Here is a 16,756-nt window from a genome sequence, read left to right on the forward strand (position 1 = left end):
ATTACGCAGTGGACGTGACACTCGATCCTGATACAGCACATCCCAGGCTCATCCTGTCTGATGATCTGAAACAAGTCAAACATGGTGATGTAATGAATGATCTCCCACACAACCCGAAGAGATTTACTAATTGGCCCTGTGTCTTGGGGAAGCAGAGTTTCTCCAAAGGCAGATTTTACTACGAGGTTGATATTAAAGATCGGGGTGGGCTCGGGGTGGTCAGAGAGTCGATCGACAGAACGAGCAGCTCCTTAGAAACCATTCAGGGTGGAGCCTGGATGATGAGGTTGTTCAATGAAAGAGCTTACTTCAATGTTGCAGACTCTGTAGTCAAACCCTCTCTAAAATCAAATCTTGAGAAGGTGGGGGTGTTCGTGGATTATGACGAAGGTCTGGTCTCCTTTTATGACGTCAACACTGCAGCTCTCCTTCACTCCTTCACTGGCTGCTCCTTCACTGAGAAACTCTACCCGTACTTCCAACCCTTTTATAATGATGATCTGATCATCTCTCCTGTCATCCCTTAATGAGAACAAACGTTTTCAATTTCTACAAAAAGATTCATTCCTTTACTGAGGTTTCACTCAGTAAAAATAAATCAGTTCTTAATGCAGATAAAACTAAATTCATGCTTTTCAAAAGTGATTTTTAAAATGCTCAAATGATTGGATTACATTGCAAGTGGCAGCTGTTTTTTTTAACTTGCAAAAAACCTATATTCTCACTTTGTACCTGGAACATGCAGAACAATCTAAAGCTTACATTATTTTTATCCTTAGGGCATTTAAAATCCTTAAAGTCACCTGATTTCACATCCAGATGTTCTTCTTCTAGCTGATTGTTGGTGCCTTGAATTTTTACTGTAAATTAGGTCTGTACCTCAATGTGTTTCTGAATTAAAATAAAGGTTAAAAAAAGGAGGAAAAAGCAGTAAACACAGAAGTTCTCCCAGTGCCTTCATTTTATTGTTATTTCATTGACATTGTAAACTAGTTGTAACATGATTACAACTAAATTTAAACACTTATAAGTTAACTATATTTTCCATATCATTGCATTTTAATGATTAATTCAAATTTCCAAATTTATGGTTTATTATTTGTGACACTGATGTAAATATAGGAACTAATCTGCTGACCTGATGAGTAGATCCTCTTCTGCCATCTAGTGGTCATCTGTCTGTACTGCGCCGCCACCGTCCTGGTGGCGTCCGTCGCCTGCAGCGGGAAAACAGGTAGAAACACACAGACACTGACACATAAGCTGGTTGTAAACGTCCACACAGGTTATATGCATCATTATGATGACCTAAAGGTGACACAGGATAATTAAACTGATAAATAAATGGAAAAAATGAGGGAAAAAGAAAATCGTAATCTTTATTTAATTATTGCCTTTAATTCCATTGATTTATTTATTCTTGGTCAAATTTAAACTTACTTATTTTTAGTCAATCATACTTTTCACACAACAAATATTACCAGTCACTTCCTCAGTTACAGTGTTTTTGCAGAACATTATGATGTCACAGTGAAGTTGACCTTTGACCTTTTTGATATAAAATGTCATCAGTTCATCCTATTGGACATTTGTGTGATTTCTGGCTGAACTTACGTACATGCGTCTCATTCTTGTGGACACGATATCACAGTAACACCTTGATGGAACTTCTTCAAATTTGGCACAAACATTCACTAGGACTGAAGGATGAATGCATTCGATTTTGAGGTTCAAAGGTCAAAGTTCAAGGTCATGGTAGCCTCACAAAACACAGTTTTAGCCCTGTGAACACAATATCGCCATAACACCTTGAGGGAATTTCTTCAAATTTGGTGCTGTCATTCACTGGGACTCAAGGATGAACTGATTAGACTTTGGGGGTCAAAGGTCAAAGCTCAAGGTCACAGTGACATCAGAAAACAATTTTTAGCCATTACTCAAGACTTAACACAGCAATTATGACAAATGTAATCTGACACTGTTCCGAGTGGCCTTTTCTTTTATTCATTTCTAGCATTTTCACTCAGGGTTTTGATGCACTAATTGAACATGTACATGTAAGCGGGTGGATGGAAACACACTTACAGTCATCAGAGTTAATATAGAAGAGGCTCGGACACAAAAAAAGCGCAGAGGGCAAAGTATGAGTTCAGTTAAATGTTAAGTCTGAACCCAAAAAGAAGCAAACGCCCTCCAATAAAGTTCAAATTCTCTGCTGAGAACAGTCATGATGGAACAAACAGAAACACAAATCACAGCAATAAAACAATATACTGGTTAGCTTGAGGATCAATACTCTGCACTGATGTCGCATTGATTTCATGTGAGCAAACAACAGGAGGCTCTCACAGGTGATTAGAGCTCATTAAGGAAGTCAGAGCCAATAATTTCATTAAGACTTCAGGAAGTTACCAAAATGACACAGCGTCTGGAAAACCTGACTCCAAACTCAGCGTGTTGACACGGTAAATAATCAGACCCATAAAGTCAGGGGGAGGTCTGTCGGAGGGGGGGTACAAAAGGAGGCCGCCCGCACCCTGACACCCAGTCTGCAGGTGTGATCTGGTTTTATCTGGTCTCTGTGCAGGATCTGTCCAGGTGAGTGTCTTCATACTGGAAACAACATTTGTTCATTTCAGCATCGTCAAAAAATTCTGTTTTGACCAACTTGCATTCGTGTTCAGTGAAGAGCCAACGAAGTTATACAGGCACAGTGGAGATTATTATTACTATTATTATTATTTAATTTGTTAATCAATTTATTTTTGGCTTTAAAGAATAAAACCTGTTGTTTTTTATCTATTGCTAACAGTTGCTCATTATACTGCAATTATTTTTCATTATCAGTTAAGCTGTCTATTTTTTTTCTCAATTAATCAATGAATACTTCTGTCGATAAAATGTTTTAAAATAACATCAAATGGTGACGTCAAGACAGTCAGTTACTGACAGGAAAACAGAGAAAAATCCTCACATTCAAGAAGCTGCTTGCTGTGACTAAAAATGAATATTTTTGCAAATGAATTTGCAAGGAAAATCAATTGATCGACTAATTACATGAGTTTTAATACAAGACTTAAATATGCAAACTCGTCAAACAGTGACCTGTTTTTATTTATATTTGAATGAAAATCAGCATGTGATGTCTGTTATTACTGCTACCTGTTAGTGTTGGAGACACAAATCAGTGACTATATTTGTTGTTACGTAACAAGGTTACACGTGTCTCTTATTTACAGTAGATTTATAAATAAAAATACAATAATGCAAAAGTTTTGATGCAAACAATGAAAGGAAGACTGTCACATATTTTTGCTGGAGGGCCTGAGACTAAATTCTCAAAATTCATTAGAAATGCTGCAAGTGGATGAAGATATATATAAAAAATGTGTGGTTATATTTGAATTTTCCTTAAAGAAATAACGATCACTGGTTCTGATTGTTTTAAATTTAAGTAACACTCTGTGGGCAAATACGTCTTGAACTTAACAGTGCAACTTATTTTGCATAAATGAGGTACTAATAAAATAGCTATAAGACTATGGGGAACAAGGGAATAAGAAATAAGTATATTAGTGGAAAGGAGAAATACATTGTCACTATAAAATATTATTTTCTTTAATATTGTGCAAAACTGAAGTACTGAGAAGTTGTAATATATCATGTGTGGCTGTTCTCCCCTTTTCCGTCTTTAATTACACAATAAGAAACGGTCGTTAACACCATCTTCCCAAGAGAAATATTTGTTTTTCACACCAGCGTACCTGAGCCGCCCAGCTGCTGAGATCACAGGTACAAACAGACGCGTCCTGTGGGAAAACCTTTTCTTATGGAGCTGATTTGTGAACAGACACAGCATCATGTTGAAGCAGAACAAAGAAAAACACTGTTGTCTGAAATGTCATCTTCGTGTTGTAGCAGTGAGATTTACCGTCAGTGAAGAAGAAAAATCATCTTGTCTCCTCAGGAAATCCTTATCTTCATCATCCTCATCATGGCGTCCATCAGTGTGACTCAGGTGTTCCTGCTGTTGGCCCTCCTCCACCTCACCACGTCACTTCCTGTCAGGTAAACGATCACCTGAACAAACCTCACAGATGCTGCTGAAGAGTCTCATTTATGTCGGGAAAAAACTGCAAATCAGTCAAACATCTGCCGAAGAACTCACTTCACGATTCCTCTTAACATGTGAAACACACTCAACTTACACATTTTATTTAAGAGCAAAAATTTGATTTGAAAAAATTAAAATTAAAAAATGTAGGAAAGATTTTATCATCTAGTTTGGTGTAAAATTTCTTCTGCATGTTACAGAGAAATCCTCTTTGTTCTCCTCTGGAGAGAGAGGAGTTTCCCTTTAGCTGATATTGTCTTCCTTTCCTGTATTTATGTCTCAAATCTTAACTTTTTCAATCTCCCTTTAAATGGTTTGTATTCTTTTAATTTACATTTTGATGTTTTTATTGTTCTTCTTACTTTTCTTCATGTTTTAATGCATTATGTTGCTAAACAAAGAAACCTGCCTTGCCTTTGAATGCTCTGAATCTTCCTCTCCTGTGACCTCAGGGATGAAGATGAAGCGGAGAGTTTCCTGACTGAGATCAGACACCTGAACGCACCATGGTCTCTGTCAGGTATGAACTCTGCAGACACTCTGCTGGAGGCCAGACTCAGGTAAATCTTCACAAAAACAGATAAATAAGTAAATAAATCAACTTGTTGGCAAAGAGAAGAATCTTCACTTCCCCATAGAGCTTTAAATTGTCTGTAAAAGCTAATATAATCAATATTATTATAGAAACAATGTCTCAAATATGACATATGAAAGGTGGTGATGAACCCACAGAAAAAACATTTAGCATCATCCCATAATCGTCACTTCTGGCCACGTCTGTTGCACAGAAGTTTTATAAACTTAATAGTTTGAACAAAGTTTGAACAAACAGATGTGACTGTGTTTCAGGCAGCTGCTGTCTGCAGGTCTGGACCGCAGGAGGCAGCTGGGAGACATCGAGTTCTCCAACAGATACGCAGAGTTCCTGCGATCGAAGGCCAAACACAGCTCCATGTGTGCCTTCCTGCGCCGCATGCAGGGCGTCAAGAGGAGGTGTGAGAGAAATGTTACCCAGGACGCTTTCAAGAATTACACTTTACAAGCAAAATGTGATGAGGAGGCTTGTGTGGCCCTGGGTTTCGCCTCAGGGCTACAGCTCTAGCCTCCGATGAGTGGTTGTTGTGCCTGCAGGCGTTACTCAGGGCTGTAGAAACACTGAAATCTTCTTTACATGTTTTTCCAGTGAGAAAAAATGGTGTTTTAATGTATTACATTAATGTATGTTATCAGTTATAATCAGTATTCTCCTAAAAAGAATATATCAATACATCAATCACAGGTAAAGGAGCAAATACGATATTTGTTTATCATTAAATATCAGGTGTCTGTAGAAATATTTAAGTGGAATTAGTGCATGAAATGATTTTTAGACAATTAATTTGGATATCCCAATAAAAAAATCCTTTATAATATAAATATAATATTTAATTTTGTTTGCTTATTTGCAAATGCAGGAAGAAGCACCCACATATTTGTGTTTTTTTGTCCACAGCGGGGTGGGAGGAGACATGGAGAGGGTGAACCTGCTGCTGAAACAGTACATGTGTCCGTCCGTCTACAACAACTGGCCGACCGACCTTTAAACAGCACACAGCAGAGAGAGAGAGAGAGAGAGATAAACATGTTACTGATGTTCTGAATAAAGCGCTTTATATGAAGCTGTTATCATATTTAATATGGAAACATGTGGAAATCTTTGTTATTAAAAGAAGTTTCATGAAGGTGTTTACTGTGTTTGATTAGTGGATATTAACAAGGACTGTTATAATGAGTTATCGATCTCAGTGAAAGACTGAGAATGAAATGAGTCTAGAAAGCTAAAACAACATTTGCCCTGAAGGTGGCGCTGGATGAAAGATCATAGGGTCATTCAAATCTAAAGGGTTCATCCTCTTCATCCACATTAAAACAGGTTGCACCACAGAAACCAGTTCTTCCATAGAGATAAGTTTATAAATATTTACACCCAGTAAAGACCAGTTGCAGATAGCAAAATTAATCTTACCCAACATATGCCTGGAGATTCGGCCCGAGTCTGGCCCACATACTTCCACAGCTGGGCAGAATCCTGCAGTTATCCTCCAGACAGCCAGTTTTCTGTGTGTGCGCCAGAGTTGGTCCAGATGTGGAAGTAGCATCTGACAGTCATGTTGTATATGGGCCAGATTCAGGCCGCGAAACTGGGCACAACCCTATATGGAGCTCCTTGTATGTAGAACTCAGACATGCTAACTCCTCAACTTATCTCTCCTTGTCTGACGTAGGTCGACGTTTATTTGTCTGGTTTTATTTCGGTGGTAAAGAACTTTGTTAAGAGAAGTGCTATATAAATAAAGTATGCGGTGCATTATCCTGCTGGACGTAGCCATTAGAAGATGGTAAACTGACGCCATAAAAGGACACACATGGTCAGCAATAATAGATTCAAATGCTGTGGCATTCAAATGATGATTGGTTTGTACTAAAGGGCCTGAAATGTGCAGAGAAAACAACCCCCACCCCATTACAGCAACACCAGCTGCCTGGACTGTTGACACAAGTCAGGTTGGGTTCGTGGGTTCATGCTGTAGAAGCCAAATTCTGACCCACCATGAGCAAAAAGGGGCCTCTGTGATGGTCGGACGGAGGAGACATGAAATATTCTAGTTAACAAACAATAATCAATTAAACCTTTATTATACAACAGTTAGTTCCAGTTTGATTGTCTTCGGTACTCGTCCTGCGGCATCGTACTTATGACCGAATCACAGCTGTGCTGATATTCAGAATAAATAATTGCTTAATTGCTTGTTTTCTAGCAGATTAATCTCTCTCATTGGACGAGCCACGCCTGATATCAGTGAGGTTGTAGAAAGATAAAAAAGGGAAGAAAAATAAGCGTACACAGTAAAAAAAAAGTCTATTATCAGTAGTTTTTTCAGAAAAACTAAAAAACGAAGTAGGTTTTTTTTACAGCTACATTGATTCCAACAGCGGATGTCGAGCTAGCTAACAGGGATGATAGCGTAGAAGCGTTGCCCTCTATTAGCTATGCAAACACGCAGGTAGCTACTGGAGAAGAAGTGGACAGAGACAGGGATGACAGTGACCAAACAGAGCAAGATAATGACACTTCAAGCTCATTTGGCAGAAGAACCTGCATCATGGTCGGTTACAGAGAGCGTCCAGGAAGTCCAGTGTTGTTGAGTCTGAGTCCACTGTAGTCTCAGGTTTCTGTTCCTCGTGACAGGAAGTTGAACCTGAACTTGGTCCTCTGCTGTTTTAGTCCGTCCACCTGTAGGTTGGATGTGTTGTTCACTCTGAAAAGCCTTTCTGCACCACAGTTGTAGAGAGTGGTTATCTGAGTGACCGCAGCCTTTTCTGTCAGCTCCAATCAGTCTGTCCGTTCTCCTCTGAACTCTCCCGTGTTTCATCAACAAGGTGTTTCCTCCACAGAACTGCTGCTCACTTCAAACCAGACACGCTAAAGTCACTGAGATCACATTGTTTTCTCATTCTGATGGTTTGATGTGAACATGAACTGAAGCTCTTGACCTGTGCCTGCTTGTTTTTATCCACTGGATAATTACATGATTAAGCGGATGTGCACATGTTCCTAATAAAGTGCTTGGTGAGTGTCCTTTCTGTAATTATATTATATGATATGGAGGCTTTAAATGATATAAAACTTAAGTAATGCTATCATTAGTTCTTCCCACTTCTGTATGTGTGTATTCGTGTAACAGTCTTATGTCTCAAGTTAAACTAATTAAAATGAAGTTAAAACAGTTGGTGACAAAATAAAATAAAAAAAAACTTATATGACATCCCAGCAAATAGACGTGTTTGTTGTGTTTTTATGACGGGGAAAAGTCCACTGCAGCCATAAAGCCGAGCAGATAAGCAGAGAGCAGAGACAGATGAGGATCAGTTCAGACAGTGACGGACGGACGGACGGACGGACGGACGGACGGAGACATGGACGGGCTTCATCCACACTTCACCGTGAGGACGTCCCTCAGCTTTCTGCTCCTGATCCTGCTTCAAACATCCACCGAGGCCGTGGAGCGTGAGTACTGAACTTTATCCGACTGATGGTGTCACCTCACAGAAAACCATGGGCTCAGTAACCGTCTGCTGGAGCGAACAGACCAGTTCTAACTATTCATGCTGTGTAAATGAAACCAGAAGAAGAGCTCAGGCCGGCTGAGAAAGGAAGTAAAATTAGCGCAGTGGAAAGTATGTGCGTGGAGGCAAAAGAGATGAAAGGTGGAGACAGGTATTTTAAGCGCTGATGTTCAAAGTGCAAATGCTGATTATTTATCAATTGATCTATGGATTTATTTTAATCAATTACAAAGCTCTTGAATACTGAGGAGATGGTATGATAATACATTTTAATCATCACACTATAATGTAGCTTCAATTTAAGACCTTGCTGATTATGGAGAAGTATGATTATGTCACAGGGAAAGTAATAAAGCATTTCCTCTATTTCATATAAAAATAGGAATTGTAAAAACAATTTATTAATAAACTCAACATCAATAAATACGCAAGATTAAAAAATGGATTAACAAAAACAGCCTAGAACATTCATTAAATAAACCATTATTTATAAATGCTAAATGTAATTTTGTTGAATGACTCAGATTAATAAAACAGCCACTGGTTCTTCTTGGTACAAATTTAAATGTGGAGCAGTGGAAGAAAAACAGGGCTGAACTATGAGGAGCTCAGGTGTAACAATTGGTGATTTCAGTGGAGAGGAAAGTGGAAACAAAAGTGAAGTAAGGGGAAAATAACAAAATGGTGTTAATACCTGGGCGGACAAAAGCTGTTGTGGCAGACGACAGTTTAAAATGATAAAAGTAAATCCACCTTCAGATTGCTGCGTCAGAAACACCCTCCATGTCTCAGTGGATTGCGTAACCTGTGTTTCCTCAACTCGTTGGCAGAGGGTCATAGTCAAACACCTCTCCACAATCATCCTCCTTATTTTACTACCAATGACACAGTGTGGATACCTTCTTTATTCAAATTATAAAACTGGAATTTAGCTATAACTGGCCTGGTGTGTTTGAAAATGCTTGAGTGCAACTTTGAGGTACTTGTACTTTAGTATTTCCATTTTCTGCTACTTCATACTTCCACTTCAGTTCAGAAGGAAACATTAACTACATTAATTTAATTAATTTAATTTCTTTGCAGAGTCAGATTAATAGTACAAAATATACCAACAAATAAATTAGAGTGTATTATTACAGGGGTAAGATTTTATTGATCCTATTCACCATCAGTATTTGAAGTAAAAAAAAATGAGCTGTTCTGCATAATGAGTCATTTTTCTTTTGGTACTTTCAGTTTATTTTGATGCTAATGATCTAATCGTCCTAAATTATAGTGTCACTCCTCCACTACTAATCTTAACTCCCACACCCACTAATATTGTGTTTGAATTTATACATGATGCAAATTCAAATTTCCTATTTTATGAAACTATATTTGATTATATTCTAGTAAGAAACCTCCTTTTTCAATGCAAACACAGCATTTTCTTCATGTTTACCTGTTGTCTTGATAAGTCAATCGTAATTTGTTGCTTTAGTATGTACGGGTCTGGACCTCTAAATGTAAAGCACTTTCAGGTTTTTCATGGTTTTCAGTTTTGGGTAGCAGTCTGAGCTACGTACTGGATGAGCAGAGAAGAAACTGATATCAATTTTCTAATCTGACTTTGGGGACTTCTTTAACTGTGATAGTTGTGTTGTTCTTCTCTCCCAGCAATCTGTTCTGGCCCTCAATCCGTGGAGTTTCCAGAAAACAACACAGTGGGTGCAGTTGTAGCAAATATCATTGTCAAACCAGGAGTGACCCTTGAGTTCAGTCCTTCGTCTGACGAGCCCAACCCGTTCGAGCTCCAAGGAAATCAGCTGATAGCTGCAGCAGTGTTGGACTATGAGGTACTGTAGGACATGACTAATAGTGCCAGCCAGGTGTGAAAACCATGTCCCAGTTTCGATCGAACAATCTCTGAAGAAATGTAATTGTTGAGCATGAAGTTTTTTGGGTTTGCAGACGGAGAAAAATCACATTGCCAGGATCACCTGCACTGAGACAGCTACAAACCTGAAGGTAAAACTTTATATATGTTTTCACTTAGATAAAAAATCTGCACTATTCTAATTTACATTTGTAATTTTTAAATCTGTTGTTTGTTTACATTTTTAAAAAAGACTGAATGAGGTATTTTAAAGTCAGCATGGATACAAATAGAAAGAAGCAGCATTAACAGTCTGAGAGGCTTGAAGAGGTTGTACAGGTTCTTGTTGAGGTTCTGAATGTAATGAAGAGTTTGTGCAGCTTCTAGGAGGTCCTCCAAGTCCTCCTAGGTTTTAAAGCTTTTAGAGGAGGCTGTAAAGGTAGTTGGAGAGGCTGTGTAGGTTCTTGCCAAGGTTCTCCAGGTACTTCAGGAGGTTCTCTAGGGGCTTGAGGGGTTTTTAAAAGGTGTTCAAACAGGTTGTGCAGATTCCAGGACACTGAGGAAGTTGTACAAATGCCTGAGGAACCTGTGTACGTTCTTGAAGGGGTTGTAATGGTTCTTCAGGAGGATTTACAAGATGGTACACAGAGAGGTTGTACAGGTACTTGAAAAGCATGTACAGGTTTTGGTGGTGGTTGGTAAATGGTTATCCTGGTGCATGAGGAGGTTCTGCAAGTGCTTGAGGTTGCTGGAAAGTTGTGCTTAAGAAGGTTTTATGGGTTCTTCAGGAGGTTCTCTGTGCTTGAAGAGGCTAGAAAGGATGCTTAACGAAGTCCTCCATGCACATGAAGAGGTTGTAAAGCTTTTAGAGGAGGCTGTAAAGGTAATTAGAGAGGCTGTACAGGTTCTTGTTGAGGTTCTCTAGGTGCTTGAGGAGATCGTACAGGTTCTTCAGAAGATTCTACAGATGTCTGAGGAGCCTGTGAAAAACTGCTACAGGCGCTTGAGGAAGATCTCCAGGTGCAAGAAGAGGTATTAATGATTCTTGAGAGAGATTATAGAAAAAGATGTGAAGGTTCTCGAGGAGGTTCTCCGGGTGTTTGAGGGGTTTGTACAAGTTAATGAGTAGACCAGAAAGGTTCTTCAGGAGGTTATACAGGTTCTTGAGAAGATTCTACAAGTGCTTGGATAGATCTACATATGCTTGAGGGGCCTGTACAGGCTTTTGAAAAAGGTTATACTGGTGTGTGGGCAGGTTCTCTAGATACTTATAGCAGTTTTACAGTTTTTTTAAAGGTTGTTCATGGTGAAGTTTTGAGGTTTCTGTTTGTTCCACAGTGTTGAACATCATGGGATAATGTGATACTATTTGATATTAAGAGTCAGGCTCTTCATGGACCTTGAAAAACTGGAGGCCAGAATTCTGTCTTTATTTCCTGATCTTAATACTTAATATTATAAAAGTTGTAATAATATCATCATCATCAGTAAAATGCATAATTTAAATGAGGATTGTGTCTCTTTGTTTCCAGTTGAACTTCGTCATTGTTGTAATTTTGATCAATGAGAATGATAACAAACCAGTCTTTGACCAGAACCCCTACCATATTGATGTCTATGAGGTAAGAATGTAACTTTAATTACACAGGAGTTATTGTTTAAAATTGTAGATTTTTTGGTTTGTTTTTTCTGTTATTTGGTATTATATATATTTATTATAGTTGTTTTTTTAAATCTGTATTTTACCTTAAAAAAGCAACACATTTTTGTCCCAGATGTCTCCTGTAGGAAAAACCGTGGGCCGCTTCGTTGCCACAGACTTAGACCAACCCAATCAGCTCTACTACACACTGACACCTGAGTCTGTAAGACATCATGTTTACTTGTCTTTTCTTTGGATATTACCTTCCAGGATGTGTTTAGCCTAGCTTAGCACAAAGACTGGAAGAAGGTTGAAACATATCTAATCAGTTTTTGTTGTCCGGTTTAATTTCTGTTGAAGGGCTTTGAACTGAAATCACCTACCAACCCGGATCTCCTCGTTAAGACACCTCTCGCCTACGAGAAAGTCAAAAATGTCCGTCTGGTGCTGACTGCTCAGGTGAGAAATGTTCACACCTGGTTTTAACACACACACAACACATGTTTTTTTCTTTCATCTAACTGAAATGAAATCTGACTCTATGAAATAGTAGGTTGGGGGGTCATCCACAAATCTATAATGGATATGACCTTTTATGCCTTACTATACCATGACTTTTTTATGCCCTATTACACTAAAAAGTTTTTATGCCTTATTGTTATTTGACGTTTTGTGACACTTATACTTAACTGTACTGTGACGTTTTTTTTAATGTTTTAATGCCTTACAATACTATGACATTTGTTGACGTTTTTTGCCAAACTAGACTACGACTTTTTCTTGTGACATACTATACTGTGCCTTTTTGTGATATTTTATATGTTTCTGTACTATAACATTTTTTGAAGTTTTTGTACCTTCAATATTAGGACTATGAAATTTTTTGACTTTTTTGCGCTTATTATACTGTTACATATTGTGATATTTTATATGTTTCTGTACTATAAGGTTTTTTTGAAGTTTTTGTACCTTTCAATATTAGGACATTTTTATGCCTTAATTTACTGTGACATTTTTATGCCTTACTTTACTATGACATTTTTTTTTACGTTTTTATGTCTTACAATACTATGATGTTTTTTGACGTTTTTGTTTTTTACTATATTATGACATTTTTATACTATATTATACTTATACTACATTTTATACGCCTTATTATACTATGACTTTTTATGCCGTAGTATACTATGATGTTTTTAAGCCTTACTATATTGTGACATTTTTTTACATTTTCATGCCTTACGATACTATGACATTTTTATACCTTATTAAACTTTTACATTTTGTGACATTTTAGTACTTTAATAATTTATGATATTTCTAGAAATTTTGCCTCACATTACTATGACGTTTTTTGACATTTTCATGCCTTACTATACTATGATATTTTATACCTTACTATACTATGCCATTTTTATGCCTTACCATACTATGATCTTTTTTGACGTTTTTATGCCATACTATACTATGATGTTTTTTGACATTTTTATACCTTACTATACTATGACGTTTTTTGACGTTTTTATGCGTTACTATACTATGCATTTTTATGCCTTACCATACTATGATGTTTTTTGACGTTTTTATGCCATACTATACTATGACGTTTTTATGCCTTACTATACTATGACGTTTTTTGACGTTTTTATGCGTTACTATACTATGAATTTTTATACCTTACCAGACTATGATGTTTTTGACGTTTTTATGCCATACTATACTATTATGTTTTTTGACATTTTTATGCCATACTATACTATGACGTTTTTATGCCATACCATACTATGATGTTTTTTGACGTTTTTGTGTTTTACTATATTATGACATTTTTATACTATACTATACTTATACTACATTTTATAAGCCTTATTATACTATGACTTTTTATGCGTAGTATACTATGATGTTTTTAAGCCTTACTATATTGTGACATTTTTTTACATTTTCATGCCTTACGATACTATGACATTTTTATACCTTATTAAACTTTTACATTTTGTGACATTTTAATACTTTAATAATTTATGATATTTCTAGAAATTTTGCCTCACCTTACTATGACGTTTTTTGACATTTTCATGCCTTACTATACTATGATATTTTATACCTTACTATACTATGCCATTTTTATGCCTTACCATACTATGATGTTTTTTGACGTTTTTATGCCATACTATACTATGATGTTTTTTGACATTTTTATACCTTACTATACTATGATGTTTTTTGACATTTTTATACCTTACTATACTATGACGTTTTTTGACGTTTTTATGCGTTACTATACTATACATTTTTATGCCTTACCATACTATGATGTTTTTTGACGTTTTTATGCCATACTATACTACGATGTATTTTGAAATTTTTATGCCTTACTATACTATGACGTTTTTATGCCTTACTATACTATGATATTTTATACCTTACTATACTATGCCATTTTTATGCCTTACCATACTATGATGTTTTTTGACGTTTTTATGCCATACTATACTATGATGTTTTTTGACATTTTTATACCTTACTATACTATGACGTTTTTATGCCTTACTATACTATGATGTTTTTATGCCTTACCATACTATGATGTTTTTTGACGTTTTTATGCCATACTATACTATGATGTTTTTATGCCTTACTATACTATGACGTTTTTATGTCTCAATATACTTTGACATTTTATACCCTACTATATCTATGATGTTTTTTGAAATTATATGCCTTACTATACTATGACGTTTTTAGGCTTTACTATACTATGATATTTTATACTTTACTATACTATGCCATTTTAATGCCATACCATACTATGATGTTTTATGACGTTTTTATGCCTTAATATAATATGACCTTTTTATGCCTCACTATACTATGACTTTTTTTAAACATTTTCATGCCTTACTATACAATGACGTTTTTATGTTTTACTATACTATGACATTTTGTTACCCTACTTTATCTATAATGTTTTTTGAAATTTTATGCCTTACTATACTATGACGTTTTTAAGCCTGACTGTACTATGACATTTTATACCCTACTATATATCTATGATGTTTTTTTAAATATTATGCTTTACTATACTATGACGTTTTTTGACACTTTCATGCCTTACTATACTTTGACGTTTTTATGCCTTACTATACTATCACTTTTTATTCCTTACTATACTATGACATTTCATAACCTACTATATCTATGATATTTTTTGAAATTTTATGCCTTACTATACTATGACGTTTTTATGCATTACTATACTATGCTATTTTTATGCCTTACCATACTATGATGTTTTTTGACGTTTTTATGCCATACTATACTATGCCATTTTTATGCCTTACTATACTATGACGTTTTTTGACATTTTTATGCCTTACTATACTATGATGTTTTTATGCCTTACTATACTACTATGTTTTTTGACACTTTCATGCCTTACTGTACTTTGACGTTTTTATGCCTTAATATACTATCACTTTTTATTCGTTACTATACTATGACATTTCATACCCTACTATATCTATGATGTTTTTTGAAATTTTATGACTTACTATACTATGACGTTTTTATGCCTTACTATACTATGACATTTTATATCCTACTATATATCTATGATGTTTTTTGAAATATTATGCTTTACTATACTATGACGTTTTTTGACATTTTTATGTCTTACTATACTATGACATTTTTTGACATTTTCATGCCTTACTATACTATGATATTTTATACCTTACTATACTATGCCATTTTTATGCCTTTCCATACTATGATGTTTTTTGATGTTTTATGCCATACTATACTATGGCGTTTTTTGACATTTTCATGCCTTACTATAGTATGACGTTTTTATGCCTTACTATACTATCACTTTTTATTCCTTACTATACTATGACATTTCATACCGTACTATATCTATGATGTTTTTTGAAATTTTATGCCTTACTATACTATGACGTTTTTATGCCTTACTATACTATGATGTTTTTTGACATTTTATGCCTTACTATACTATGTTATTTTATACCTTACTATACTATGCCATTTTTATGCCTTACTATACTATTATTTTTTTTGACGTTTTTATGCCTTACTATACTATGACATTTTTATACCTTACTATACTATGATGTTTTTTGACGTTTTTATGCCATATTATACTATGACGTTTTTATGCCTTACTATATTATGACATCTTATACCCTAATATATCTATGATGTTTTTTGGAATTTTATGCCTTACTATACTATGATGTTTTTATGCCTCACTTTACTAAGATGTTTTTTGACATTTTTATGCCTTACTATACTATGATATTTTATACCTTACTATACTATGACATTTTATACCCTACTATATCTATGATGTTTTTTGACATTTTTATGTCATACTATACTATGACGTTTTTATGCCTTATGATACTATGACGTTTTCATGCCTTGCTATATTATGACTTTTTATACCTTACTATACTATGCCATTTTTATGCCTTACCATACTATGACGTTTTTTGACATTTTTATGCAATACTATACTATGACGTTTTTATGCCTTATTATACTATGATGTTTTTATACCTTACTGTACTATGATGTTTTTTGACATTTTCATGCCTTACTATACTATGATATTTTTATGCCTTACTATACTATGATGTTTTTTGACATTTTTTTGCCTTACAATACTATGATGTTTTTTGAAATTTTATGCCTTACTATACTATGACATTTTTATGCCTTACTATACTATGATGTTTTTTGACATTTTCATGCCTTACTATACTATGACGTTTTTTGACATTTTTATGCCTTACTATACTATGAAGTTTTTATGCCTTACTATACAATGATGTTTTTTTGACATTTTCATGCCTTAATATACTATGACGTTTTTTTTTACGTTTTTATGTCTTACTATACTATGATGTTTTTTGACATTTTCATGCCTTACTATACTATGATATTTTTATGCCTTACTATACTATGACGTTTTTTTTTACGTTTTTATGTCTTACTATACTATGATGTTTTTTGA

The 16,756-nt window shown here is 35.4% G+C and overlaps 2 protein-coding genes across 4 annotated transcripts in view; both read left to right on the plus strand.

The window, feature by feature from the left end:
• Positions 1 to 1,602: 1,602 nt before the first annotated feature.
• LOC147818358 (uncharacterized) lies at positions 1,603 to 5,835 on the plus strand. 2 transcript variants are annotated; one of them, XM_087177608.1, is made up of 5 exons: positions 1,603 to 2,598; positions 3,968 to 4,068; positions 4,567 to 4,674; positions 4,964 to 5,107; positions 5,607 to 5,835. In XM_087177608.1, exons 2-5 carry the CDS (start codon positions 3,995 to 3,997, stop codon positions 5,695 to 5,697), a joined length of 417 nt encoding a protein of 138 aa, XP_087033734.1. In that variant the 5' UTR covers positions 1,603 to 2,598; positions 3,968 to 3,994; the 3' UTR covers positions 5,698 to 5,835. The 2 variants fall into 2 exon arrangements, with proteins under 2 accessions (XP_087033734.1, XP_087033735.1); XM_087177609.1 differs by lacking the exon at positions 1,603 to 2,598 and having other exon boundaries at positions 3,391 to 4,068.
• A 2,213-nt stretch (positions 5,836 to 8,048) lies between these two features.
• LOC111665064 (cadherin-related family member 5-like) overlaps positions 8,049 to 16,756 on the plus strand; it is a 19,053-nt gene continuing 10,345 nt past the window's right edge. For both annotated transcript variants that reach the window (XM_023419934.2, XM_023419935.2), the window contains exons 1-6: positions 8,049 to 8,162; positions 9,878 to 10,056; positions 10,172 to 10,228; positions 11,609 to 11,698; positions 11,852 to 11,941; positions 12,079 to 12,177. In XM_023419934.2, the coding sequence (XP_023275702.1) occupies positions 8,072 to 8,162; positions 9,878 to 10,056; positions 10,172 to 10,228; positions 11,609 to 11,698; positions 11,852 to 11,941; positions 12,079 to 12,177 (606 nt within the window). In that variant the 5' untranslated portion in view covers positions 8,049 to 8,071. The remainder of the gene's footprint in view (positions 8,163 to 9,877; positions 10,057 to 10,171; positions 10,229 to 11,608; positions 11,699 to 11,851; positions 11,942 to 12,078; positions 12,178 to 16,756) is intronic.

Source organism: Seriola lalandi, unplaced genomic scaffold (genome assembly GCF_002814215.2).
Source record: "Seriola lalandi dorsalis isolate HSWRI2012SDOR001 ecotype SW California unplaced genomic scaffold, Sedor1 jcf7180002054614, whole genome shotgun sequence".
NCBI lineage: Eukaryota > Metazoa > Chordata > Actinopteri > Carangiformes > Carangidae > Seriola > Seriola lalandi.

Bases quoted from the DNA above. Each gene is read 5' to 3' on its own strand.
- LOC147818358 (XM_087177608.1), top strand. From the start codon at position 3,995: ATGGCGTCCATCAGTGTGACTCAGGTGTTCCTGCTGTTGGCCCTCCTC. The intron at 4,069-4,566 runs GTAAACGATCAC...CTGTGACCTCAG, and splicing joins ACCACGTCACTTCCTGTCAG to GGATGAAGATGAAGCGGAGA. The intron at 4,675-4,963 runs GTAAATCTTCAC...ACTGTGTTTCAG, and splicing joins CTGCTGGAGGCCAGACTCAG to GCAGCTGCTGTCTGCAGGTC.